The following is a 27,635-nucleotide window of genomic DNA, read 5'->3' as shown; positions in this document are numbered from 1 at the left end:
TTTTGTACTTATAAATATTAAGAGTACCTATCTCCCATAGAATGTCTAGTCAAAAATAGATATTAAAGTCTTACCGTATAATTGACTTAAATAAGAAGGAAAAAAAACAGTAATTAATATACATTATTTAAAACGCCATCTTTCATTTACATACATGGTTTAATAAATATTTATGCATATTTTACTTTTAAACTACAGCTGTTTAACGTGTTTTTCGCTCTTGGTGCAGATTGAACTGCTAGCATTGCTGCTTTTCTTTTTCTTGGTCTGTGCTTTTTATTAAATCCCACGTCTGGAAACAAAAATAAAATGGTTTATCTCTATCCAGGTTTCCACTAATAAAGGATAGACCCTAAAGCCCCGTCTCCATATCGCGCGGCAAACCATCGAACATTGGCTCGCGCGGCAGCCGCGCGCAATGTATACCGGGCGCATCGAGTTGGCTCGCGCGGCAGCCCGGTATCCATTGCGCGCGGCAGCCGCGCGAGCCAATGTTCGATGGTTGGCCGCGCGATATGGATGGAGACGGGGCTTAAGAAGCACACGAAGAATTTCGTACATTGACCCGCCATTTCCTATCTATCGCACGCGCATAATTCTATTGATTTCCCGCTCATTCATTGACCGCCGGCACCACAGAATAAATAATAGTAGCTACCTACTACAGTACCGGCAGCACATGGACGGGACAGCAATATATTTGTATGAAATTACTCTCGCCAAAAGTTAAATTTGAAACGAATAAGCCTTTTGTAACGCCATCTAGTTCACAGGAGTCCAACAATATTTATTAGCTTTTTTGTTTAAATAACTGTACCGAAGCATAAACAAAGGAATAATAAAGCAGCAATGTAGATTGTATTAGACATCTAAAACGCTCTTTAGCTATACCTCTATTACATTTTAACGGAGTGATTCTTTAACCTTTTGGACGCCAATGACCGATATATCGGCACCGTAGGTCCAACGCCAAAGACCGATTAATCGGTCACAGACCACAGAGCAATATCGACCTACGTGCATATACATAAAGTTCAATTTCAGTTTTGACACTTCAATGACGTGGCGTCTGTGTGACAGCTTGTTTGACACGGCGTCGAAAAGGTTAAGAGCTAAATTAAATCCAAATACTTACGAATATCGACATTTGGCTTCTCTTTCAGTCCAAAGGATCTTGCAGCAGCGTCCAGGTCTAAGGTTAACAAGTTGAACACGTGTTTGAGTTTTCTGACTTCAAAAGATCTAATGTAGCCTTCCATCGCGTCTACAGCTAACTTGTGGAAATCGGGATCGCTGAACGCTTCGTCTAACTGTAAATAAACAACTGGTTATGAAGAGTCAGCAGCAGAGGGCCTGCCGTGAACATCTTTCTGTCACTCTAAATCAGCGGCCGGCAACATGCGGCCCGCGAACCTCACTTGCGGCCCGTGAGCCTCCCTGACTATTTAGTATGTAATATTGACACATGAAAATGTCTGATAGTCATAAATATTAACAAAGTGTGGCCCGCGTCAACTTCGTTAACTACTGTGCGGCCCTTGGCCGCTAAAAGGTTGCCGACCGCTGCTCTAAATTACGACTTAATTGGAGTGGATTGAAATCTTAAAATCTAGTACGTACCTTTGGCTGTAAGTTATGATAGCGATTCCACGATTCGAACTTGTCCATGAAAATTTTAGCGTTTTGTAAATAATCAACAAATTCTCTTTCTTCTGGCCGCAATAACAATACTGCGTTCCCGGCAGCTCCTACGCCTCTTGCAGTTCTTCCAACTCTATGTATGTATTCCTGAAAAATTCACAAATAGGTACAACTTTTCACAATCTATAACCTGACTACGCTTTTCTTCGCACAGATCCTCTTTTTTTAATTCAGTTGAAAGTTGAAAATGTAATCTGTCAGCGCGGGTTCATGAAAAACAATATGAGCAACGCTAACTGACGCGAACCGAACGCGTACGACGGATTTTACCTACAATGGCAACAGCGCGCGTACGCCCGCTCCGTGCAACCGCGCCAGCTAGCGGACGTCCTTAAAATCGGCTTAGTAGTTTCAGTAGGCTATAGAGGCTACAGTTAGCTACAGTGACCACATGGCACAAATATAGCCATCAACACACCTGATACACAGACTGCTAATATCATATTATAAGCTTTCCCATAGTCAGGTAAATACAGCATTTACATATGCGGGGTGCTTGGGAGGAATGTTTACACCTACAATTTACATACACAGCTATAATAGATTTAACTTACATTTGTGTCAGCTGGAGGATCAAACTGGACAATCCAATCAACTGCAGGTATATCCAAACCACGGGCTGCTAGGTCGGTGCAAAATAATGCCACATTGTTGGCATTATAGAAATTTGTTATAGTTGCTGTCCTATCAGCTTGGTTCATTTTTCCCTAAAACATAAGTAAAAGTCCCTGTTTGATGTTGATGACACTTACTCAGCTTTACTCTGTACATTTGTGTAGTGTTTAAACGTGGTTTAGGTAAACGCAACCACATCAAGCTTAGGAAGGACAGAATGCAGTCACTACAATTAGTAAATGTGTATAACAAATCTTACTGTATTTGCAATTAATGAATTATTTTGCTCATATGTATCACTACATAGTATAAAACACAGTCGCTTTCGCTTCCCGCTGTCTGTCTGTCCCTATGTATGAGATCTTTAAAACTACGCAACGGGTTTTTTTTAATAGAGTGATTCAAGAGGAAGGTTTATTTATATATAATTTGTTATCCCGTGCGACGCCGGGGCGGGTCAATAGTCATTTAAATAAAATGTAAAACTTTATCTTCAGGCAACTAGAGGCCCATAGATAAATACATTAATACGAGCATACTCTACATATTTCAAAAACATATTTTAAAACTAAACAGACAATGATAGAAGTCAGACCAATAAAAGTCTGCAGCGGATTTGATAGCCCACGCAGTGCAAGTGTTATTTTAAACGTCAAACTTGTATGAAATTATGACGTATAAATAACACTTGCACTGCGTGGGCTATCAAATCCGCTGCAGACTTTTATTGGTCCGACTCTAGCTTCACTCCAATATATTTTGGTTTGGGCTAAAGCCCCCTCCACACTCGTGCGCGAATCGCGGCGCGACGCCGCGAACGCGAGTGTGGAGTCGATTTTCACAGACAGCGAAATCGACTCCACACTCGTATTCGCGGCTTCGCCCGCGATTCACGCACATAGTCTGGAAGGGGCTTAACAGAATCCCTGAAGTCTTTGAGTATATAGCCTAAGGAGATGTGATACACGGGCGACCCCCTCCGGCAAAGTACATTGGTCAACTGTTCAAACACGTTATATAAAACTACTTGAAGTCGCTTCACCGCCATTTTGCATCGTTCCGTGTCGCGAGACGTTTCTCTTAAAAAATGGTGACTTTTTCAGTATTATCGTGTAAAAGGTGATCTGGTAGCTTAAATTCGCAACAAGATTGCGTTTCCTATCATAAATAAGTATTTATACTAACTATTAAATGTATATTGAAGTACAATCTCCATTTAAAGAAAAAACCGTTGCGATACATAAACGACAGAAAAATGTAAACATGAATACAGTGGTACGGGGACGAATCGGTCTTAAGGGATGTGACAAAGTCAAAAAAGCGACTCAACATTTGAATGATTGAATGAATCATTCATTCATTCAATCACTGCAGTTTGTTTAATATAGCTGATCAAGCAAATAATGTCAGTAAAAAAAAGGCGCGAAATTCAAATCTATACATATAAACGTGAAAGACCTGACTGACTGACTTAAATCAACGCCCAGCCCAAACCGCTGGGACTAGAAAGTCCAAATTTGGCAAGTAGGTTCCTTATAAGGTCTAGGGGTCCACTAAGAAAGGATTTTTCAAAATTCATCCCCTAAAGGGGTGAAATGGGGGTCCAAAATTTAAAAAAAAACTCTCCTGCTCGTGCGAAGCCGCGAGCAAAAGCTAGTTTTCTATAAACCCGGAAAACCCGCGGGCGACAGTTCATTCCACAGTTTAGCTGTGCGTGCGGGCTAAGACACAAAGACACATAAATACAGACAACCATACATACAAACAATCATTTTATTGGCTACCTAATATCTTCAATGTACAGAATATTCACTTTTACAATTTTATAATAAATAGTATAAGACAATTCAGTTCATTCATCAAACTGATTTGACTCATTCTTCAGATGTGACCCATCACTATTATGTTCGTATGTATGCTGCATAGTTATGTGAAAACTCTTGTCAGTGTGCGTGTAATTTTTGATGTGTTGAATTTTATTGTAGTGTGCGTTTGTCGCAACAGCAAAATCTGTGTCTGTTGAGTTACTTATCTTTTGGTGGTGTGCTGTAGGTGTTTACCTTGCCCCCCGCTAAAAGTGGTGAAAAAATTTGTTCGAAGAGTTTACGTTATCACATCTCCTTAGGCTATATACTCAAAGCCAGAAGTCGATAAGTTGTCAATATAATTGTCTGTGATACCAGGGACAAGTAAATAGAGAAGACTGGCAATTCAATAAAATGTCGCGTCGTAATTGTAGCGGTTTCAATAAGCTTTTTATTGGGCATATGACTACTATCAATTCACACCTAAGTATTTAAAAAATATTGTAGACATGGAAATTAAAGTAAACAGCACTTTATATTTTAATATTTTTAAAGAACTTTCTAGATAGCGCTGCACTTTAAAATCCATAACCTAAATATTATACATTGACTTGCATGTGTTCAAATGTAATATTAATTGATTACTTACATGAATACACAATACTGCAACTTGACAATATTTACCAAAGAATTCATGGTGGAAAATAACAGACTTACAACTGGAGAAAAACACCATTACTTTAAAAGATGCTGTTTTCTTCAATAATTTATGTAACCAGTGTAATCTATATTCTGTCTCGCATATAGCATATCTGTAACAAGAATTAAAAGTTCATTTCTAAAACTGGTTCCATTAGGCATAACGTGGGCATAATTATTAAATTAAAAATCCTCTACGTCAAAAAATGCCTTGCATTATTTAGGGAAAAAGGTGATACCTACTGTTCAAACTGCTGGATAAATTTTTATATATCATAACTAAGAACCATCGCCAGGAAACTCGCTTTCACGTAGATAAACCGCATCAAAATCGTTTCCTCCGTTTGAGAGCTACGGTGCCACAGACAGACATTGGCGTCAAAAGTATTTTGGCGTCGAGGGTTAAAAGCAAATATATTAGCTTAAACTTGCGGAAATGCTGAAACAGTTTTATAATCGCCGTTTACTGCCATAAAGTTAAAAACGTCACATAAGCACTTACCCCTGTTTTAATCCTTCAACTGTTGCTCTTATATTATCTTCACTCATGTTAATAGATATGACATCATCTTTCATGGCCGACTTTATCAAAGCTTGTGTGGTTTCTGCCTCTGTAGCACTAAATAACATTGTTTGTCTTTTTCCTGAAAATATTTTTTTTCTCAACCTGTAGTTTGCTGTTTCTTATAATTTGTTACATAGAGGAAGGGGGTCAAAAACTTGGATGTTGTAAAGAAAAGCTAGCATAGCCCCTGTAAATACTGCCACTAATAAAACAATAAAGCCACTATGACACAGTCATTAACCCTTTGAACGCCACGCATATCGCGTGCGGTGCGTCATCGTGAACCTTGTTAGAATGCATGAAGGTTGATATATTGGGCTTGACAGTCAAAGGGTTAGAAAACTACTTCATAGTTTATATTATATATATATATTATAATAGTGCTTATGATATGATGTAGATTCCCATAACTCCCAATGTAAAGATGAAAATATAAACTTTTACTACACAATGGATAAAAAGACAAATGCTAGAGAGGAAGGTCTATTACAAATCATGACATAAACCTTATTAAGCTTACTGAGGAACTACATTGACATAAATTTGTTCAGATATTATTCATTGTTGAGCATCCTCCTTAACATCATTCAATTAGAGATGCCCCGAATAGTGGTTTTGGCCGAATACCGAATATTCGGCCACTCTCGGCCGAATACCGAATATTCGGCATGAGATGCGAACATTGTGAGTCACAGTTATTATGAAAACTTTTCGCCAACAAAGCACAACATTTGCTAAGATATATTTTTTGTAAAACATAACTAATGAATAGTTAGAGTCAATCAAATCAGACCCATGATAAAAATAGAAAATTTCATAATCAACAAATGCTTAAAAAAGGGTCTTCCTATTTAACAACTTTCCAATAATACATTTTAAATATGAAATATACCTAATTTTTGGTATTTTTTTTTTGTGTAATTTTTCTTTTTAGGTAGGGGCAACAGATATTCGGTATTCGGCCGAATAACGAATATTCGGCAAAGAGGCCGAATACCGAATAGTTGCCGAATATTCGTGGCATCTCTACATTCAATACTTACTTGGCAACCTGCCAATAATTTGTTTCAAATCCTCTTCAAACCCATACTGGAATATTTTATCAGCTTCATCCAAAATCAAGCATTTAACATGTGTATAGTCAAACTCTTTTGTGCGCATATGGTCAAATAATCTGCCTGGAGTAGCCACTACTATATGAACACCTGCAATTTTGATAAATAAATTTTATTACAAACAATGTCTTGTTATTCTATATTGTTATGGCATAGCCATAAATAAACACAAATGATACAATCATAATTAAATTTGAGACCAGTCAATCACTAGAAAGTGATCTGGTCTTCTGGAGTTTAATCGGGAATTAGCTTTATGCATTATGCCCAGGGCCGGATCTAGGGTAGAGCGAGTGGAGTGGCCGCTCTAGGCGCCGGATGGCAAGGGGGGCGCCAAAATGGCAAATGAGAAAAAAAAAGTTTTAAAAGACGCGAGTGTGGCGAGGGGTGGAAAATATGCTTGAAAACTTCAACGCGGGCACCAAAACCCGATTTTGCTGTACCCTGATCAAGGGCTCGGGCCGGCACTGATTATGCCATTATATTTTTATGATTGTCAACAGAATAATGACTGTAATCTACCTGTTGATAATTCAGCACTCTGTTTCTTTCTGTTCTCGCCGCCTATGACCAAGCATGATGTGATTGTGCTGTGATATGAGAGTAAGTCTTGCAGAACTGAATATGTCTGTGTAGCTAACTCTCTTGTGGGTGATATAACAATACATAATGTACCTAAAATCATATAAAAAACTCATATATGTTGGACTAATATATATGAGGTACATGACTAAGTTTTCGATATTGATAATATATTCTCCATAGATCATAAAATGGGATAAAATGTAATTTTAAATTTGTCTCACCTGTGATTGGACTATCCATTAAGTGGTTACTTATAGATTCCACAACTGGAACCAGAAAAGCCAATGTTTTTCCGGAACCAGTCTTTGCCGTAGCGACCACGTCGCGACCATCTAGTGCTGTGGGTAGTACATCTGCTTGTACCGGAGTCATGTGCTTAAAGCCCATATTTTTAATGGCTTTTAAAGTCGTTTTGGAGAGTTTATCCTTTAAGCTTTTAAATTTTGGGTATGTTTTGTCTTCGGACATGGTAACTTATTTTGACATGGATAATTAAAAGTTGACAAAGTTATGAAATACTAAAAGAACAACAATTAATTTAATATACCTAACTTATTGTTTGAAAATTTATTTAGAATACAACACAAACAAGCACCAGTCACCACCATGTGCGTGACAGTAGTGACACTACTGACAGTTATTTTTTTTTACAGTTATTACATGTCCAAATTATACGTTTGAATTTTATTTATCACATTAAATAATACAGGAAAAAACTTAACGAACGGAATCCTTCTCGGGAAACTAGAGAGAATTTTTTTTCAGAGTTATAGTTCTTCGGCGTCCTACTTACGAGCATAGATTAGTACATGCTTAAGAGGTTACTACAATTTTGCTACAGAAATGGAAAGATTCAAAATATAAAAGTACAATTCGGACCTTTCCAAGATTCTGACGCCTGTCACGCATGTAAACCGCCCTTAAATTCTCTATGGTTTAAATGGTCGTAAATTAAATTTGGCATTATAATTTCGTTTCGATCAACATCAAATCAACATTATTTAAATTAAAATAACAAGTGAATTGTGATGAATTTACTTATTTTTACCAGTCTAACTGATGTTTAAGATTGTAACTAGTAAAAATATGGATTTGTCAAGTAGTATAAGTGAACAATTACGCAAATTATGCGTGGTATTATCGTCAGATCCAGGTATGATTCCATTTTCAAAATAATATTATAACTGTCAATTAATTCAACAAACTTGATATCATAATTTATACCTTTTAGAATATTAATGTTTAGAACAGTATCCTATGAATAATATCCAGGATTACTTTAGAAGTCTAATTACCTTATTCAAGAGAGGTACTTACTATAAACATACTTACTGCATTAAATTTCATCGCCGCCGAGTAGGCACATGACCATTAATAAAAATGAAATTATTATATCCTATAATAATTTGTAACGTAGAGTCTACGAACGCGTCTAATATAGTGACTTTAAATTCTGTGGAAAATGTTTATAAAAATTGAATTACTTTTTTAAGATGCCGCTCATGAGTTAGCAGTGTCATACCTAACACCTACTGGTAAGAAGATTCGGTCGATTCGAGATGAGAGGCAGTTGTGTTCCAAGATACATACTCATCTTTTCTCAGCATCGGCCAAAGATGCAGAAAAATTTGATGAATGTTATTCTAAATTGAAGCAATGCGTAAGTTATTATTTCAATATTATTATTGTTTTTAATTTTTACTGTAATAATAAAACCTAATTTTTATCATAATAACATTGTTAGAGTGATAATAATAGTTCTGAGACCAAATTCGACCATGGACACCATGGTGACTGCCTACAACCTGCTAGGTACAAGCTTCAAACAAGTAAAAAATAAACTAGATAATAATACGCAATTTTTTTTTTTGATGGGCCTGACTTCCATCAGTTACTGTAAGATTTGTGAAAACTTTTATTAATTGATTATTTTTCAGATGGTGTTCAAACAACGGGCTGCAGTACTAACTTTACTTCTGACATTGTCAGAGTCAAAACAAGAAAAAGAATCCACCCATCAACTTTTTCCAATTCCAAATTTGCCTTCATTAGTAAGTGTTATGGATTCCTTGCCCACAAGATTATATTTATGAAATCATGAAAAGGATTTATTTAATGCCCGAAGTGTAGCAAAGGTTTATGTTTTGACTCGAGCATTTTGCTTTTGCATGTCTGTGTAAAATTTCATATTGTTGATTGATCAACCGTGGGCTAAGCGTATTCGTTTTATTGTTACAAGCTTTTTTAACTAGCCCTAAAAAATAGATTTTTATTTTGTCATTTTAATTTACTAAATTATTCTAAATGGCAGAGCCATACATTCATTAAGCTATGCTCGCGAGGTCTACAGCTCACAGAGCCACTGGTTTATTCTTATGTTTTAAGTATAAACAGACTGGTGTTATTAAGTCAAGATTTGATAAAAATCATTTTTGCGTTAAAGTCTGTAGCTGTTAAAATGGACAAATCACATAAATATCAACTATACTCTGGCAAACCAGCTTTGTCAGTCGAAAAAGGCGCGAACGATTGATTTTGAATTACGCGTTATTTTCTACTGAGTAAGTTGGTTTTCCCAGGTATAATAGAGATTGATTTCTTTCTAATGATTATCCTGAATGACAGACAAGAGACAAGATACAGCATTATTAATAGTTATTTGTACAACAAGAGATCAAAGTTTGGTATTTCTTCGAGTGCTTATTTTGAGTCCCGTGCAAGCGAAAGATTCTATACTAATTTAGAATCTTGAGCGTAGTAAGGGACTCAAAAGCGCACGATATGTAAATAACTTTGATCTCGTGTAGTTCACAAAACTTTTCACCTCAGCAGTGAGAACATATTAGAGAACCCGAAAAATGTATTTCTTCTTCATCACTTACCTATTCACTCATGTTTTCTTAAGATATACCAACAATTAAGTTTTCACCTCAGCAGCTCGAACAAGGGTACTTTGCTACTTAATAACAGTGAGCAAAATCGCATTTTGCTCATTTTGTCTCACTCAGTGAGCAAAATGCGATTTTGCTCACTGTTTTTAAGTAGCAAAGTACCCTTGTTCGAGCTGCTGAGGTGAAAAAGTTATTTTGCTTTCTAATATATTCAATACCAATTTTTTTAGAAAAGGTAAACATTGATGTTTTTTTCTGTCCTCAGCAATCTGGTAATGGCATACCAGTATCTAGTACTAGCAGCAAAGTAACTGTTGCATCAAGTTGGGACAACAATCTAGCAAAACTGGGCTCCAATCAGAGTCTTCCATCGAACCAAAGCATCATGGCATTAGCTCTCCCAACAACAGGTATAGTACGAACACTACAAAAATGGGAGATAGGGAATTGCTGGCAGATTGTGATATAAAGTGCCTAGCAAAACAAGGTAATTTTATGAACTCCAGGCCGGTAATTCTTATTAAGGTTTAAGTATGTATATGACACCGTAAGATTGTGAACCCGTTAGTCTACAATCTAACGTAGGTTAGGTTAGGTTAGTTTATAATCTCCCTACCGTCAGTTTATAATTTAACTAGCGAGATTATAAACTGACGAGTGTTTACAATTTTACGCTGACATATACACGCATGCTTAAGGGTACTTTGCGGCCTGATTTATTCTGAAAATCTATTGCCGGCGCTCCATGCATAAGCACGCACAACACAATGTTTCGCAGGCTATTGTTTCGAAGGTAAAATTAATATTTAATATTTCCACGCGTTATTGAGAAAACTATTTTAAAATTACTCTCAAAAATTCTGCCTCATATGCACACAATATATATATATCTTTACATTATTTTACTTTCAGATAGTGCATCCAGTGATCGTAGTTGCATCCGAGATGTGGTTCTAGCAGCCACTGGGATCAAACCCCGTGATGCCTGCAATAGGCCCCGACCTATGCAGATGCTGTATGCGCGCGTAGCGCATCTAGGCTTCCTCCATGACAGGCTCAAAGAGTTCATTGACCCCAACTCTGGCTTAATGCCTCAAGGTATTTTAGTTTGTGGTCGTTTAAAAAACAAGTAAAGCCTGCATGACCAATAATATATGATCATTGTCAAGAGGGCGCTATTATTCTCATAGGGTGACACTGGGGTGACAGTTCAGTATAGTAAAAAAAAAAAAGTTCCAGAGAAATCCCGCAATATGGTCCGTGATCATAATAATATATTCCTGGTCAGGAGAGAAATCCCGCAATATGGTCCGTGATCATAATAATATATTCCTGGTCAGGCTTTAAACATCTGTTATGGCCCTTGTAAAATTCTAGTGCCACTCATCACTTATTTGGGCTCTGATAAAGCAATAACAAGTGCGAAAAGTGGGAAAACCGCAACGAGTGGCGATAAATTAGAAACATGACCGAAAGGAGTGTTTCAAATCGACGCGAGTTGCGAAGTACCTATTCGCACGTTTATCGTACAACATTTTACAGTACATATGCCCCTTTAAATTTTCGACATTCGCACCACACTAGTGCGAAGCACCACATGTAGGTACTACTACATATAGGTAAAATAATTAATACATTACCTACTATGGAGATAGTATGGAATATGGAGATATTGTTTACTGTTCAATAAGAGAGTTATCAGATGTATTGATGAGAAATTGGGGTGTTTTCAGGTCTTATGGGTGAAGGTTTAGTGTCGTCAATAAGGGATGAGCTTACAGAGTACTATCGAAGTGTTGCCCTTCTTCAGTCACAGGTTTGTACCATTTGTATTAAATTATCCTATTAGTCATTAACTCGTTACTATACATAATTGTACATTTACATTCCCATCAATAAGACAAGGCGACTAGGTTAGAGCTGAAGCAATTATACTAGATGCCAAGATACTTTAGTTAACTTTCATGAGATTTCACAGCTTGGGTCCAGCATGGACGCTAGTGGCTGTATATAGTTTCCGTAAGTGACATAACCTGGGCATCTAGCCAATATGGCAATCGTTGATAGAAAACGCTAATCGAAACTTAAATAATGTATGGAAATAATCACGTACCTTTTCGTAGCAATCTTCTGTCATCCTGATACATTTTTCGATTTGTTTGGCGTTTGTCCATGTACCCAGTGCCGGCCCGAGCCCTTGATCAGGGTAGAGCGAAATCGGGTTTTGGTACCCTTCGTTGAAGTTTTCAAGCGTAATTCCCCCCCCCCCCCCCCAGCCTTCGCCACACTCGCGTCTTTTAAAACTTTTTTTTTCTCATTTGCCATTTTGGCGCCCCTTTGCCATCCGGCGGCCGCTCCACTCGCTCTACCCTAGATCTGGCCCTGCATGTACCTACTAAAATTGTCATCTTGGCTAAGCCCCCATTGCAGAAACAATCTTAATAATAATTTTCTTTACATTTTAGGCATGTGAAGGAGACGGCGGGGGAGCGACTCTGCGGAGGATTGCAGTGTGGGCCCAAGAGCCTCTACATCGACTGACGTGGCTCGCCAACATTGCCCATACTGCTTATCACAAAAAAGGTACATTAACCAAATTTTACCTACATCATACCAAATAAAAACTATGTAGATCAGTGGTTCCTAACCTTTTCAGTCCGGTCACCCCTATGACTAACTACGGAACCTGATTTTACCCCTCCTCCCAATGGTAATAAAAAATAAAACGTGTACGTTTGTTGTATTGTTATATTAGGTTAACTTATTACCCCCGTAAAATACCAGTTTTACCCCCACGGGGGTAATTACGCCCAGGTTAGGAACCACTGATGTAGATACATGTGGTCTCGTACAAAAAAGTGCTTAGGCTTAGCGCAAGCACAAGCGCCCATAGACTGCGGTAGCCTTAGCATAACGCTTATTTACCACCGTCGTGATATAAGGAAATGTCTCATTTATACAGAAAGATGATTAGATTGATAGATTAAGAAAGTGTATAATTATTATCTGCAGGTGGTGAACTGGCCTCCTGCGTACACCGCTTCGTGAGGCACGGAGACGAAAGAGTAGTGGTCCTGGCGCGGCGACTGTTGACTGCGCTTACTTATCCTATGCTGCTGATGCTCACTAGATGGCTATTACATGGTAATTTGCGTCATTAATTTAGATATGCTGCTTATCATTAGGCGATTCGTCTCTCCTATATCATTAAAAGTTTTTGGCAAAAATTTCATTTTTGGTACAAGCCTTTATCGCTGACTGTACTTTTCTTACGACAGACAAATAATATTCTTCGAGTCAATTCTAAAAACCCCTAACAATTAGGTTGCGTTGTTTCATCACAGAGTTCCTATGGCCACCTCCTGTCTCCATCATCAGATCAGCTCGATGGTACCATAATATTGCATTGTCACCCGACTTACATGTGTATGCAAAATTTCAGCTCAATCGGAAACCGGGAAGTGGATCAAATTTAACTTGCAAGATTTGATTACAGACCGAGAGACAGACAGACAATGGGACAGGTGAAACTAAAAAAAGCTTGTAAAAAAACATACAGATGCGTTCCTGTTTACGTAAATAATATGTCTAAGTCTAGGAGATTTTTCTGAAGTGCTTGTTTGTAGCTTTCAACTTATGTTTGTTTCAGGCGAAATTGACGATCCCTTCAATGAATTCTTCATCGAGAGCAGAAGTGGCGTAGAGATAGAAAGAATGTGGCATGACAAATACAGAGTCAGGTGAGTTTCCTTGATTTAATGTTACCACTTGTGACTTTGAACGGTTAAACTTTGAACTTTAAAACTTTAAATAACAAAAAAAAATGTTATATAAGCTGAATGTTATAGGTACTAGCCGATGGTTGTGGTTAATAATGTATTGCTTTTTATGAATAAAGCAACCTGATGTCAGCCATCTATCTGCCCCTGACTGTTTTACGAACGTTATGAATACCGAAGCCTAATTTCTGGTTGTGAATTATACCTATCTGCCAAAGCCCCTCACATGGTTTTGGTCTTTTTATGCCATTCCACAGATGTTTTTTAACATCCAAACAAAAAAGAAAAAACATCAAAAACAGTATGCTTTCTACATTCCAATAAAACTTTCTTCTAACAAAAAAGACATTGAATACTAAATATTGTATGGCATATATATTAACCCTTTGAACAGTGTGATCGCTACACTTCTCGTTTGCGACGTGTTATCGTGAACCTTGTCGCAATGCACGAAGGTTGATATTGGTCTGTAGCCGCGCGCGTCAGTTGACGTCTTTGCCGGTCAAAGGGTTAAGCAATAAGCCTGTTACAGGGAATGGATGATGCCATCGTTTCTATCGAAGGAGCAGGCGGCGCAGATCCTAGCCACGGGCAAAAGCGTGGTGTTCATGCGCGAGGCGTGCCCCAAGGGCTCCACGGACCCCAGCGACCATGCCGAGTGCTTGGAGGCCTTGTTGAAACATACCACGGGTTAGTAGATTTTTGACAGGTTTTACTGCTGCTACTGCTGCTATGCACAGGCTCTTTCCCATATGAAACTGGAGGATTATCCCATCGCATTTACAGTCAAGTCTAGGCGTTGTTAAAACTTACTAGATACTACCTACTGATCATGGTATAATAATATACTCCGCCTGGTACTCTCTTCCGAGATTCGCGAATGACCTAACTGTCACTTGCCTACGTCATCATGCTGTTTACAGGTTCTCAAACTTTAAAATGTGGGAGAATTTTAACCAACGGTGAAAATTATTTTAACGGCATTAATTTTAAGTTATTCATGTAGAAACATAGTAAAATAAAACAAATCCATACTGCACTTTTCACTCCTACTCTTACAGTTCCGAATAGAGCAGCCAACCATTTTCGTAACAAAACATTAATTACCAAGCTTACGACGTGAAAAGTTTGGAAAACACTGCGACTGCTGACACTGAGCGAGAAGGAAATAACAATTAACACGCGTTCGACAAGGATGACGGTCAGGGACAAAATGGCGGATTGTCAAATGTGACAGCGCTATCCTGTGTTGCCAGTAGTGTAAACAGAATTACCCGAACGTCTGAAATTTCTTTCGTGAATCGGAAGATATTGCTAACGAATAATTAAAAATTACGTGTTATTGTAAAATTAAAGATAAAATACATATAAATGAAAATTATAAAATTATAAAGAAATATTTTAACTTGTTAACCATAGATATAATGTACCCATGTAACATGTTATGTTGAAATAAAGTGGCAATGTTATTGTGACGTAGGCAAGTGACACTCTGGGAAGAGAAGACCATGTTTTATTAGACCATGCTACTGATTATAGATTTTCGTCAGGTTTTGTGGTCTAGTTACAGTTAAAGCACAGGTCTCGCCCCTGAACGTATTATTGCATTTCTAGATACGTCAATAATACACGTTAATCAATCATAATAATATGCACTACTACTAATACCATTCTCAAGAGTCAACCTGAAAGAGAAAGTCCGGAAACAGATTTTATTGGTTAGGTCAGACATATAAGGTAAATGTTATAGAGACGAGCATCCCGACCAATAAACAATTTATCATCGTAACATTACGTGAGATTGGATCGGCACCAGAACTAATCAAGTTCGACTATCTGACAGACAGCTCAGTTTTCCCTTCCAAGTGGCCGATATAATTCAGATATGATTCACATCGTGTCCGGGGTTCGTAAGCCCCCAAATTCATTATCCCCTATTACGGTAGCCCTTAAGGCTTCGTCACTCAGGCGCGTTTTCGCGAAACACCGCGTTTTCGGAAAACGCGTCTGTGTGACGGAACCTTTATCGTGTTCGATCCGACCACAGAACAAGTAGAATGGCGATGCGAGCAGGGTACGTGTCGCCGCCGGTTATGAGCAAACGCTCGCATGCTAGTACTCACCCGCGCTGACCGAAAAACGTAAACATGCCTTTTGCGCCACAATAACGTTCAGATTAAGAAGCCAGACATCAAATTTTATTTTTTATTTTATTTATTTAGAAACAAACAGTCTCGTATTGCTACATTGGATACAATAGCATTTAGTAATATAGTAGACTTACAGTTTCCTTAATTGGATTATATAAACCTGAACATTAAAATATGAAAATACAAAAGAATTATGAATTATCTATATAAATCAAACATACTTAAACGGTGTATTAATGAACAGTGCCAGAAAACTTGAAAGTTAACAATTATAATGCCTGTTGAATAAATTGTAAAGATAATCGTTTGAAATTAGATAGTGTTTCATGAAAAATATCTGCATTTTGAAACTTTTCATCATAAAGCCTGCACGCTCTCCTAATGAAACCGTGTTTTGCATATGAAGTACGACTACGGGGGATATGAAAGAGGGGTTTTTTTTCTACAAGCTCGCTCACAACGCCGGAGTACTCTAAAAGAAAGAGAGTGTATTAACGAAGGGGCATCGATGATGTTATTAATAATTTTGTAGAGGATCAAGACATCAATACGTTCGCGACGAGAACTCAATAAAGTAGTATTTTGTCTTTTCATGGATTCTTTTTCAAATCTGTCTAAAGGAGTCGTATCCATTCACCAGGAACACAATTTTTTACTACCGTTGCGCGAGAAATGTGGAGAGGAACGAGCGCGATAGCCGTTCTAACCTCTTTAATAATGTTCTGTGGATCCGACCGTCTATTACGCTTCTAACCTGCATGTGAATTTACCATCTCAGAATCCGATTCCACGGTACCGTGGTGGGAAGCGGAAGGCTTCCGGTCGTCGGTGGCGGACGCGCACTCGGCGGTGTCGCTGCGGCTGCTGGACGCGCTCACCACGCACCACCACATCGTCGACCACCTGGTGGCGCACCGCCGCTACCTGCTGTTCTCGCAGGGCGACTTCGTGCACCATCTCATGACGCTGTTGAAGTGAGTACACAAAACCATAGAGAAAAAAATACATAGAGTGCTCACTCCATACATCAGTTTTAGTACCAAAAAGACTATTAGCATCTAGCATCGAGTAGCGGAACTATCAGTACTGCTACTTGACAATAGATGTCGCCACCGACCGGAAAGTCTTATGCTGTTGAGATAAGACTTTCCGGTCGGTGCTACATCTATTGTCAAGTAGCAGTACTGATAGTTCCGCTACTCGATGCTAGATGTAGACACTGAAATTAATAGTCTGAACTGATGTATGGAGTGAGCACTCTATGTATTTTTTTCTCTATGACAAAACAGATACAGTACAGAAGTCAATCACATGTATGTACTTCACTTTTCATACCTACGCTCGGCGGTCGCTCTAGGGTTGTCAACTATGACTTATGCGCAAAAAACTATCGTGGTAGTGGCACTCGTATCTAGTAGTGGCCGGGGCGGGGTGCTTACCTACCTACCTAACTGTCTGTTTCACGTTAAAACGAACCATCGAAATACAAGCAGATACCAACTTACCTCTCGTAAACCACTGGTAGCTTAAAAAACGACAATTCACCGTTTAACGTTGAATTTAAACAACCGTCCACTGAACAGTTATAATAACTTTATTTTTGTTTCTCTATTATTGCACAAAAAAGTTCACAGACGCGTGCTTCAAGCGGATGGCACTCGCGCTCGGACTGGTCCCAACCGGTCCGAGATATCGTGTCCGTGAGCAGTGTCTATGTGTGCGTTGCTCGAGCGCACTTTGTATGTAGATTGATTTCTGTACTATATCTGTTTTGTGGTGAGTACAAAACAGTCTTGCAGAGTTGAATATGATCACATTTTTTATTATTATCTAAATGTCTATCATTTTATGTTATACGTTAAAACAAGAGATTTGCTCCCTGATAGTTTTTGACATTAGCGGTGACAACCCCAAATTCACCCAGTATTGTTAAATAAATACATTTTCAACGGGATCATACGTTGGTATTGCCATCGGTATTAAAACCATTGTCAATATTACTGAATCGCGATTAGAAAGGGATTGAGATAGCTGTCAATCCATATTGATTTTGACGTAAGTGTATGGAAATCTGTTATTTCTAATCCCTTTCTGATCGCGGCATGATAATACAATTGTAGTGGGCTCGGGGAACCTTGAGTCCTATGACACTGACAGTTATTCCCACGACACAACCTTGTAGTGGCGTCACCGTTACATTAAAATCGAATTGGCGGTGTTTAAAAATGACATTTATTGATTTTAGGTAGATATATGCCATTACAATAATATTCCGTTGGAATTATAATAATTATTAACATTTACAAGAAATTATCTCAATCAGACTTTACGTTTACGTCCTGCAAAACTTACTTCGTTTGCAAGATATCGACTAGTGCGGAAAAGTATCGAGTAAACAAATGTCGAAAATGGAAACGAGTGTACAAAATAGATTAACATAGTACCTACGCTCTTAATGGCTGATTTATAATCATTTAAGTTGTTAAATTATGACAAGAAAATGAAATGTTTGCATTTTTATTTTTCGAAAACTTTCGTTTTTTTACTTAATTTATGCCAAAAAACTTAAATCATTACAAAAACAACAACATAACAAGCATTAGAAACGCAGATTATATTTTTAAAAACATGTTTACCGATGTGGCTGAATGCAAGTCACGCCTTTGCCTATAAAAAAGTTACGATATATCGACACGACCCGTCACTAACATGAACTGTCATAGGACTCAAGGTTCCCCGAGCCCACTATAACATCATTCGTAAACCTTACACCAAGATAATGACTACCAACTTGGAGGATATAATCAAACGGAGACGCCATGTCTGTAATTTTCTGTACAAAACAGTCTGCCGATTTTTGCGGGGGAGGGGAACGTCAAATGTATGCGTAACGTAAAAATAGCCATGTCAGATAAACGTCAGTCCATACATTGTATATGACCGTTGGCCGCCTATTTTCGACAGAGGGGAAAGCCTGTTAATGGCTACTCCGTTTAGTTGTATCCTCCAAGACTACCAATGGCAATTCTGGCTGCTATTATGTGCATAAATTTTTTTGGTAAAAAATAAAGGTGAATTTGTTGTGTATCAGGGACGAATTGAGCAAGCCTGCGACGTCTCTTTTCGTGCACAACCTCACTTGCACGCTGGAAGCCGCTGTGCGCGCCACTTCTGCGCAGTACGAACCCCCGCATGTGTTGGAGAGTTTACAGGTCAACTTGTATCACAATGGTAATTATATACTCATTTGTTCATTTATTTTTGTTAACTAACATGACGGAAGAGCAGAATCGCCACATGTAATGTCTATACCTACTAGGAGATTTAACCTTTGTAAATTAACCTGTATTGTTTAACCAAAGAGAATAGATCGAATGAATCTCTATTCATTCTAGTAACTCTCTAGTAATTATGTAGCCCCAGTACATTTACTGCCATCTTTTGACAAAAGATTAAAAAAACTGTTGTGAGACATATTAATATTGAATAATTTTACGGTTTAGACTCACTTGTTTTAAGTCACTCACGCGACATGTTTCGGAGAGCCTAGGTGAACGCTCGTGAACGCTGCTCGCTCTGTTAGTGCTTGAGAAAGGAGACCTAGGCTCTCCGAAACATGTCGCGCGAGTGACTTAAAACAAGTGAGTCTAAACCGTAAAATTATTCAATGTGTTAATTTGTTAAACATTGAAATTAACGCCATCTACCCGAGAGTTGGCCAAAGGTATAGTGCAATCTTTTCGAGCGATGGCGCCATAACCTTTGGCCTACACTCTTTTGTCAAAAGATGGCAGTGAATTTACTGTGGCTATTTAAGGCCGAATACGCTTGCTTTTCCTTTTACCGCTTAAGTACTCCGACTAGTTACAATGAGAATACAGTAAGGATATATCATCAGGCGACGGTCGCGACGAGTGCGGCTGGGACGTGTTCGCGCTGCAGTACCACGTGTCGGGCCCGCTCGGCACGCTGTTGTTAACAAATTAACACATATCAGTGAAAGAATAAAGGTCAAATGGCGTTCTAACAGTTTTAATCTTTTGTCAAAAGATGGCAGTGAATTTACTGTGGCTATTTAAGACCGAATACGCTTGCTTTTCCTTTTACCGCTTAAGTACTCCGACTAGTTACAATGAGAATACAGTAAGGATATATCATCAGGCGACGGGCGCGACGAGTGCGGCTGGGACGTGTTCGCGCTGCAGTACCACGTGTCGGGCCCGCTCGGCACGCTGTTCCCGCCGTCGTGCGCGGCGCGGTACCGCGCGCTCTTCAGCCAGCTGTGGCGCGTCAAGCGCATAGAGCAGAGCCTCTACGACGCGTGGCTCGATCACGCCATACTGCAGAAGAAATTGAAGCATATGCCTGGTGAGTATTTACTACTAGGTAATATCTGTTAAGCTTTCGATTCCTCCGAAAACGGTGCCGTCATATTACGGCCGCTATATAGCGTTGACTGACGTCACTAGAACGTTGTCTATGTAAACAAGATGGCGCGGTTTCCTAGACGGCGTTACGTTACGTTGATTGCCAACGTAACGTAAGATGACGGCCGTCATGACGGTGTCGATAGTTTCGTGAACGTTTTATTAGATAGCGGTGACGCCATTTTGGAATAAATGACACGAGATTTGAATAAGTGATTCCGTACTACGATTATTTTCCTCTTCTGATGATATTTCATCCTCCAAGTAAATTATAGATGATCAAGCAAATCTTGTCAGTAGGAAAAGGCGCGAAATTCAAATTTTCTATGGGACGTTATCCCATCGCGCCTACATTTTTCAAATTTGCCGCTTTCATCTTGGTGGATGACGGTGTGTTATGACGCCGTGGTACTTTCCACATGTCGCCACCGTAAAGACGGCCGTCTTTTGCTGCCGCTATATGACGGCCGTCATATGACGGCACCGTTTTCGGAGGAATCCAAAGCTTTAGAGGACTTCTGTGTTGAGATCCACGTGTCGGGCCAGCTGTGCCGCGTCAAACGGAAACATACTACAGAATACATTGAAGCACATTCTTGGTATGTTTTACCAATGTCAGTTCAGAGATTTCTGTGTAGTGCACTTCTTGGTCTTCAAGGTCTGCCATCTTGTGACCTCAATCGGAAACATAAACCGTCTGACACTTGACGCCAAAGCAAGGGCGTTGCGTGCATTGTAGGTTGTACCATCTTGCGGGCCACATTGTAAGCTTGAACTTGATAATTATTTACACTTCGCACCAATAAACAGGGCTCTTGCCGCCCCCTATAGTTCATGCACGTTCCCTATAGCAATGATTGTTCCCGTCCACGTCAGCGCTCTACAATCTCTATTTGATGAATGAATATCTAATAACTACTAACAGCTACTGATACCTTTGTGCAATAAAGACGAGCGTTCCACACTATCGCCGGATGTTTACAAAATATTCGACTGTGCTATAAAAGGTAACTCTCCGCAGAGGCACAAAATAGATACAGTACAGAAATCAATCTACATACAAAGTGCGCTCGAGCAACGCACACATAGACACTGCTCACAGACACGATATCTCGGACCGGTTGGGACCAGTGCGAGCGCGAGTGCCATCCGCTAGAGACACGCGTCTGTGAACTTTTTTGTGCAATAATGGAGAAACAAAAAAAAGTTATTATAACTGTTCAGTGGACGGTTGTTTGAATTCAACATAAAACGATGAATTGTCGTTTTTTAAGCTACCAGTGGTTTCAGAGAGGTAAGTAAGTATCTGCTTGTATTTCGATGGTTCGTTTTAACGTTAAACAGAACAGTTAGGGAGGTAGGTACCTATGCACCCCGCCCCGGCCACTACTAGATACGAGTGTATCACGTTACTACGATAGTTTTTTGTGCATTAATCATAGTTGACAACCCTAGAGCGACCGCCGAGCGTAGGTATGAAAAGTGAAGTACATACATGTGATTGACTTCTGTACTGTATCTATTTTGTGGCAGAGGTGTGGGGCCTGATGCGGCGCGTGTCGTGCCTGCGCGCCGAGGCGCTCCGGCTGTGCGGCGCGCTGCAGGAGGCCAGCGGCGTGGCCGTGGAGCCGGCGTGGGAGGCGCTGCTCAGCGCCGCCGCCGCCCGCCAGCCGCTCGACGCGCTGCTCGCGCTGCACCGCGCCGCGCTCGAGCGCCACGCCGTGCACGCCATGATACACCACACCACGCAGGTACACGCAGACATCACGTGACGGTGTTACAACCCCTGTGCGGCGCGCTGCAGGAGGCCAGCGGCGTGGCCGTGGAGCCGGCGTGGGAGGCGCTGCTCAGCGCCGCCGCCGCCCGCCAGCCGCTCGACGCGCTGCTCGCGCTGCACCGCGCCGCGCTCGAGCGCCACGCCGTGCACGCCATGATACACCACACCACGCAGGTACACGCAGACATCACGTGACGGTGTTACAACCCCTGTGCGGCGCGCTGCAGGAGGCCAGCGGCGTGGCCGTGGAGCCGGCGTGGGAGGCGCTGCTCAGCGCCGCCGCCGCCCGCCAGCCGCTCGACGCGCTGCTCGCGCTGCACCGCGCCGCGCTCGAGCGCCACGCCGTGCACGCCATGATACACCACACCACGCAGGTACACGCAGACATCACGTGACGGTGTTACAACCCCTGTGCGGCGCGCTGCAGGAGGCCAGCGGCGTGGCCGTGGAGCCGGCGTGGGAGGCGCTGCTCAGCGCCGCCGCCGCCCGCCAGCCGCTCGACGCGCTGCTCGCGCTGCACCGCGCCGCGCTCGAGCGCCACGCCGTGCACGCCATGATACACCACACCACGCAGGTACACGCAGACATCACGTGACGGTGTTACAACCCCTGTGCGGCGCGCTGCAGGAGGCCAGCGGCGTGGCCGTGGAGCCGGCGTGGGAGGCGCTGCTCAGCGCCGCCGCCGCCCGCCAGCCGCTCGACGCGCTGCTCGCGCTGCACCGCGCCGCGCTCGAGCGCCACGCCGTGCACGCCATGATACACCACACCACGCAGGTACACGCAGACATCACGTGACGGTGTTACAACCCCTGTGCGGCGCGCTGCAGGAGGCCAGCGGCGTGGCCGTGGAGCCGGCGTGGGAGGCGCTGCTCAGCGCCGCCGCCGCCCGCCAGCCGCTCGACGCGCTGCTCGCGCTGCACCGCGCCGCGCTCGAGCGCCACGCCGTGCACGCCATGATACACCACACCACGCAGGTACACGCAGACATCACGTGACGGTGTTACAACCCCTGTGCGGCGCGCTGCAGGAGGCCAGCGGCGTGGCCGTGGAGCCGGCGTGGGAGGCGCTGCTCAGCGCCGCCGCCGCCCGCCAGCCGCTCGACGCGCTGCTCGCGCTGCACCGCGCCGCGCTCGAGCGCCACGCCGTGCACGCCATGATACACCACACCACGCAGGTACACGCAGACATCACGTGACGGTGTTACAACCCCTGTGCGGCGCGCTGCAGGAGGCCAGCGGCGTGGCCGTGGAGCCGGCGTGGGAGGCGCTGCTCAGCGCCGCCGCCGCCCGCCAGCCGCTCGACGCGCTGCTCGCGCTGCACCGCGCCGCGCTCGAGCGCCACGCCGTGCACGCCATGATACACCACACCACGCAGGTACACGCAGACATCACGTGACGGTGTTACAACCCCTGTGCGGCGCGCTGCAGGAGGCCAGCGGCGTGGCCGTGGAGCCGGCGTGGGAGGCGCTGCTCAGCGCCGCCGCCGCCCGCCAGCCGCTCGACGCGCTGCTCGCGCTGCACCGCGCCGCGCTCGAGCGCCACGCCGTGCACGCCATGATACACCACACCACGCAGGTACACGCAGACATCACGTGACGGTGTTACAACCCCTGTGCGGCGCGCTGCAGGAGGCCAGCGGCGTGGCCGTGGAGCCGGCGTGGGAGGCGCTGCTCAGCGCCGCCGCCGCCCGCCAGCCGCTCGACGCGCTGCTCGCGCTGCACCGCGCCGCGCTCGAGCGCCACGCCGTGCACGCCATGATACACCACACCACGCAGGTACACGCAGACATCACGTGACGGTGTTACAACCCCTGTGCGGCGCGCTGCAGGAGGCCAGCGGCGTGGCCGTGGAGCCGGCGTGGGAGGCGCTGCTCAGCGCCGCCGCCGCCCGCCAGCCGCTCGACGCGCTGCTCGCGCTGCACCGCGCCGCGCTCGAGCGCCACGCCGTGCACGCCATGATACACCACACCACGCAGGTACACGCAGACATCACGTGACGGTGTTACAACCCCTGTGCGGCGCGCTGCAGGAGGCCAGCGGCGTGGCCGTGGAGCCGGCGTGGGAGGCGCTGCTCAGCGCCGCCGCCGCCCGCCAGCCGCTCGACGCGCTGCTCGCGCTGCACCGCGCCGCGCTCGAGCGCCACGCCGTGCACGCCATGATACACCACACCACGCAGGTACACGCAGACATCACGTGACGGTGTTATATAACCATAGATAGGTTATACTCATACTTGAGAAGCACAAAAAATACTTCCATATTTATTTCTGTGCCTACGAAGAAATCTGTAATTTTTGATTAATTTTCTCATTCCATCCATCTTTGTCACACTTGTTGTTAAACATAAGGTCATTTCTTTCTCTTTCGGCGTGCTCATTAGCACGTGCACATCTCTCGCTTGTCCAGCCGCGTCTAAAGGCAACTTGTCCAATTTGTCACAAGGTAAGCGCTTCAATTTTGGATCGCCTATAACCTATCTTGAGTTATAAATCATTGGTTACAACCCCTTTGCCGACCCTTTCAAAAGTCGTCAACTCCTTTTTCGAAGGAATCCATACCTAGTTCCGCGAGAACACCTTCCTCAGCCGAACCGTCCGCGGAACGAAATATACCGCAAAACTAACGTGCTCTTCAAATCGAATCACTTCACTAAATTAGAAAAATAATCATCTATTTTAACTTTATTAATATATAATATAAATTTTAAAATTGATGTTTTTTACAGGAGCTCCAGTCCTACCTAGGAAACGTGCTAACAGAAACTCTAGCGTTACGGAGGTTCGAAGCGAAACTAAATGCTGGAATCAATGCGGAACTCGACCGGAGGGAGCGAATCGAGCAAGTGAAAGCCGAAAGGGTAGTCAGAGGTTAGATCACACTACCCTACCTTATGATTAACATACCTAATTAACAAGGTCAAGAGTCCTATTAGGTTAATTAACTATGAATTATACTTAGCATGAAGTTTTCGAACATCGTCGTGACCGTTTTCCTTCATCTTTCCCTTTTATAAATACACTACATACTGAAGAAAACCTCAAAAGAAATATGTGTCAGTTTACATTAGACCTTGTTGTGGCTTACTTTTACTTCTACTAGTATACTCTTTATCTTTAGAATATTCTTCACACGCTTGACAGGAATAGAAAACAGCTAGCCATGAACCAAATGTAATCGGGTTGGCCGGTCGAAGTATTTAGCAGATGGCGCCATTTCTGTTTGTTTAATGCCCTGGATGCCAGCCAATTAAGCCAAATTTCATAGAAAAAGGAGCAAGCTATGATGGCGCCATCTATGCAAACCTTTGACAGTTGCCAACCCCATTGTGCAGTAAGAATGATAATAGTAGAAAAATGGTATTTAATTATTGTTTTAGGTGAATTCGCTATCACGGCTGCAGAAGAAGCTAAGGATAAAGAAGAGAGAAAAGTGTTCCACCAGTTCTTGACAAGTCGGAAAGCTGATCTAAACGTCTGGGCTCGCACATATAGGTAACGATAACTTACAAAATTAAACGATCTTCCAACACGACTACCAAATTCACCAAAAAAGTTTATCTGTCGAAACTTCAGAATCATCATCATCGGTCAAACTTGTAACACATTTTTTTTTGAGGTTAACGTTTACTAAGCAGAAATGTGTAATTTTCTTCATAGTAAATAAATAGATTAAGGTCAACCGAGGTACATGCGTCTCTTGTGGTAAATGCGTCATTTGAAAATATTTTCGAAACGCGACATATTATAACTATTATAGCCGTCTGCATTAAAAGTTCAGTGACCACACTTCAAACAGAGAGTTGCAATACATAGTTCTAAAATGTTCCGTTTAGAGGAAATCTTTAAAAGACGCATTTACCTCAATAAATAATAAATAAATAAATATTATAGGACATTATTACACAAATTGACTAAGCCCCACGGTAAGCTCAAGAAAGCTTGTGTTGTGGGTACTCAGACAACGATATATATAATATACAAATACTTAAATACATAGAAAACAACCATGACTCAGGAACAAATATCTGTGCTCACACAAATAAATGCCCTTACTGGGATTCGAACCCAGGACCGCGGCTTCACAGGCAGGGTCACTACCCACTAGGCCAGACCGGTCGTCGCTAGTGACGCATTTACCTCAAGTGACGCATTTACCTCGGTTGACCTTATAATTGCATCTGCTTCAGGGTGCACGTGACATCGTTGATACTGAAGCTGGCCCTCCACGGCGAGGTTTCGCTACAGACACTCGCCTTCCGGCTCGACTACAGCGACTTCTACAAGCGCGGCGACGCCAAGCTACACCACCCGCTCACCTACCAGCACAAGCGGCTCAGCGAGATCGGGATCAGCTTGGCTAAGGTACACAACACAGACAAGACATCCTCTAGACTCCCTCTGCCACTATATACGGTAGTTTTACTCCATCTTCGAGTCAAAGTGTCAGAATCCCGTGCCGTGATTGGTCCGTGTCTTTGAACGGACCAATCACGGCACGGGGATTCGCTCACCTCGTCCCCCGCACCCCCGTATTTTTGGCAGCATCGGTTTCATGAAATAATTGCTCTAAACTCCGTCTAGAGGATTCCTAGTCTATGGTACACAATGACAAGTAGTCTTCAAGTGTCCCCCGCAGACGTTCACCTACCAAAATTGCATGGCCACATTATGAATTAATTTTGCAGCACGCTGTACAAGCGGCTTAGCGTTATCGAGATCAGCCCGGCCATAGAGAAATATAGTAAGACAAGAGTGCTCACTCCATACATCAGTTTTGGTAGTACTGATAGTTCCGCTATTCGATGCTAGATGTAGACACTGAAATTAAGTCTTTTTGGTATCAAAACAGATGTATGGAGTGAGCAATCTATGTATTTTTTCCTCTATGGCCCGGCTAAGGTATAGCCATAATAAGACGAAGTATTTTCTCTCCATCCAAAATTTCTAAGACGTGCTTACCTAATAACACAAGTGGCTCAGCGAGGTTGAATTTGGTATTTTAGAACCTATACTTATTAGAATAATGTATATTACTTAATTGACCACCAATAAAAAAATCCATAAAAACTACAAAATGACTTCAAAAAGTAAACAACAAAATGTTTTGTTTCCAGAGTAAAGTGAAAGATCGCTCAAAGAAGAAGTGACGTTTCGTAATCACGAAACTTAAGACGGCGCCTCTGAGGTGTTTGCCGTGCCCAGAGCTCGGTTGTCTTTGGGTGAGCTGACCAGGACCTTACAACTAAAACCAATATACAGGGTGGATTTTCTTTTTGGGTCAGTGAGGGCAGCTACCAGATCCCGTGCTGCTACGAGATAATGGTCTTAGAAGACCTTCCTTCGATTTCAAATTAATGAAGACCGGCTTTTACAGATTTTGGAAAAAACATACAGGGTGCGAGAAAAAGGTCATTTTTGACAAACTTTTTTTTTGATGCCAATCGATCCCATTCCTATTAAGGATCAAAAGCTAGTATGGAAGCAAAAAATAATTTCCGGCTAGAAAAGCCACAAATCGAGGAAAACTTT

The 27,635-nt window shown here is 42.2% G+C and overlaps 2 protein-coding genes across 2 annotated transcripts; one reads left to right on the top strand and one right to left on the bottom strand.

Moving 5' to 3' along the window:
• Positions 1 to 140: 140 nt before the first annotated feature.
• On the bottom strand, positions 141 to 7,637 carry LOC134657437 (probable ATP-dependent RNA helicase pitchoune). The gene is made up of 9 exons (XM_063512991.1): positions 7,307 to 7,637; positions 7,023 to 7,175; positions 6,429 to 6,590; positions 5,323 to 5,464; positions 4,771 to 4,933; positions 2,256 to 2,408; positions 1,621 to 1,788; positions 1,136 to 1,310; positions 141 to 292 (listed from the first exon to the last, which is right to left on the bottom strand). The coding sequence occupies exons 1-9, from the start codon at positions 7,551 to 7,553 to the stop codon at positions 171 to 173; spliced, it is 1,485 nt and encodes a 494-aa protein (XP_063369061.1). The 5' UTR covers positions 7,554 to 7,637; the 3' UTR covers positions 141 to 170.
• A 418-nt stretch (positions 7,638 to 8,055) lies between these two features.
• On the top strand, positions 8,056 to 27,271 carry LOC134658753 (gamma-tubulin complex component 3 homolog). Its single transcript, XM_063514398.1, has 18 exons — positions 8,056 to 8,238; positions 8,579 to 8,745; positions 9,023 to 9,136; positions 10,242 to 10,386; positions 10,889 to 11,074; positions 11,710 to 11,792; positions 12,442 to 12,559; positions 12,989 to 13,120; positions 13,626 to 13,716; positions 14,288 to 14,445; positions 16,684 to 16,879; positions 18,997 to 19,136; positions 20,067 to 20,273; positions 21,866 to 22,083; positions 24,833 to 24,974; positions 25,484 to 25,598; positions 26,294 to 26,468; positions 27,221 to 27,271. Exons 1-18 carry the CDS (start codon positions 8,145 to 8,147, stop codon positions 27,251 to 27,253), a joined length of 2,514 nt encoding a protein of 837 aa, XP_063370468.1. The 5' UTR covers positions 8,056 to 8,144; the 3' UTR covers positions 27,254 to 27,271.
• Positions 27,272 to 27,635: the final 364 nt, after the last annotated feature.

The sequence above is a fragment of the Cydia amplana genome, chromosome 2 (assembly GCF_948474715.1).
Source record: "Cydia amplana chromosome 2, ilCydAmpl1.1, whole genome shotgun sequence".
NCBI lineage: Eukaryota > Metazoa > Arthropoda > Insecta > Lepidoptera > Tortricidae > Cydia > Cydia amplana.
The sequence above is the reverse complement of the archived record's forward strand: the minus strand, read 5'-3'. Positions and strand labels throughout refer to the sequence as shown.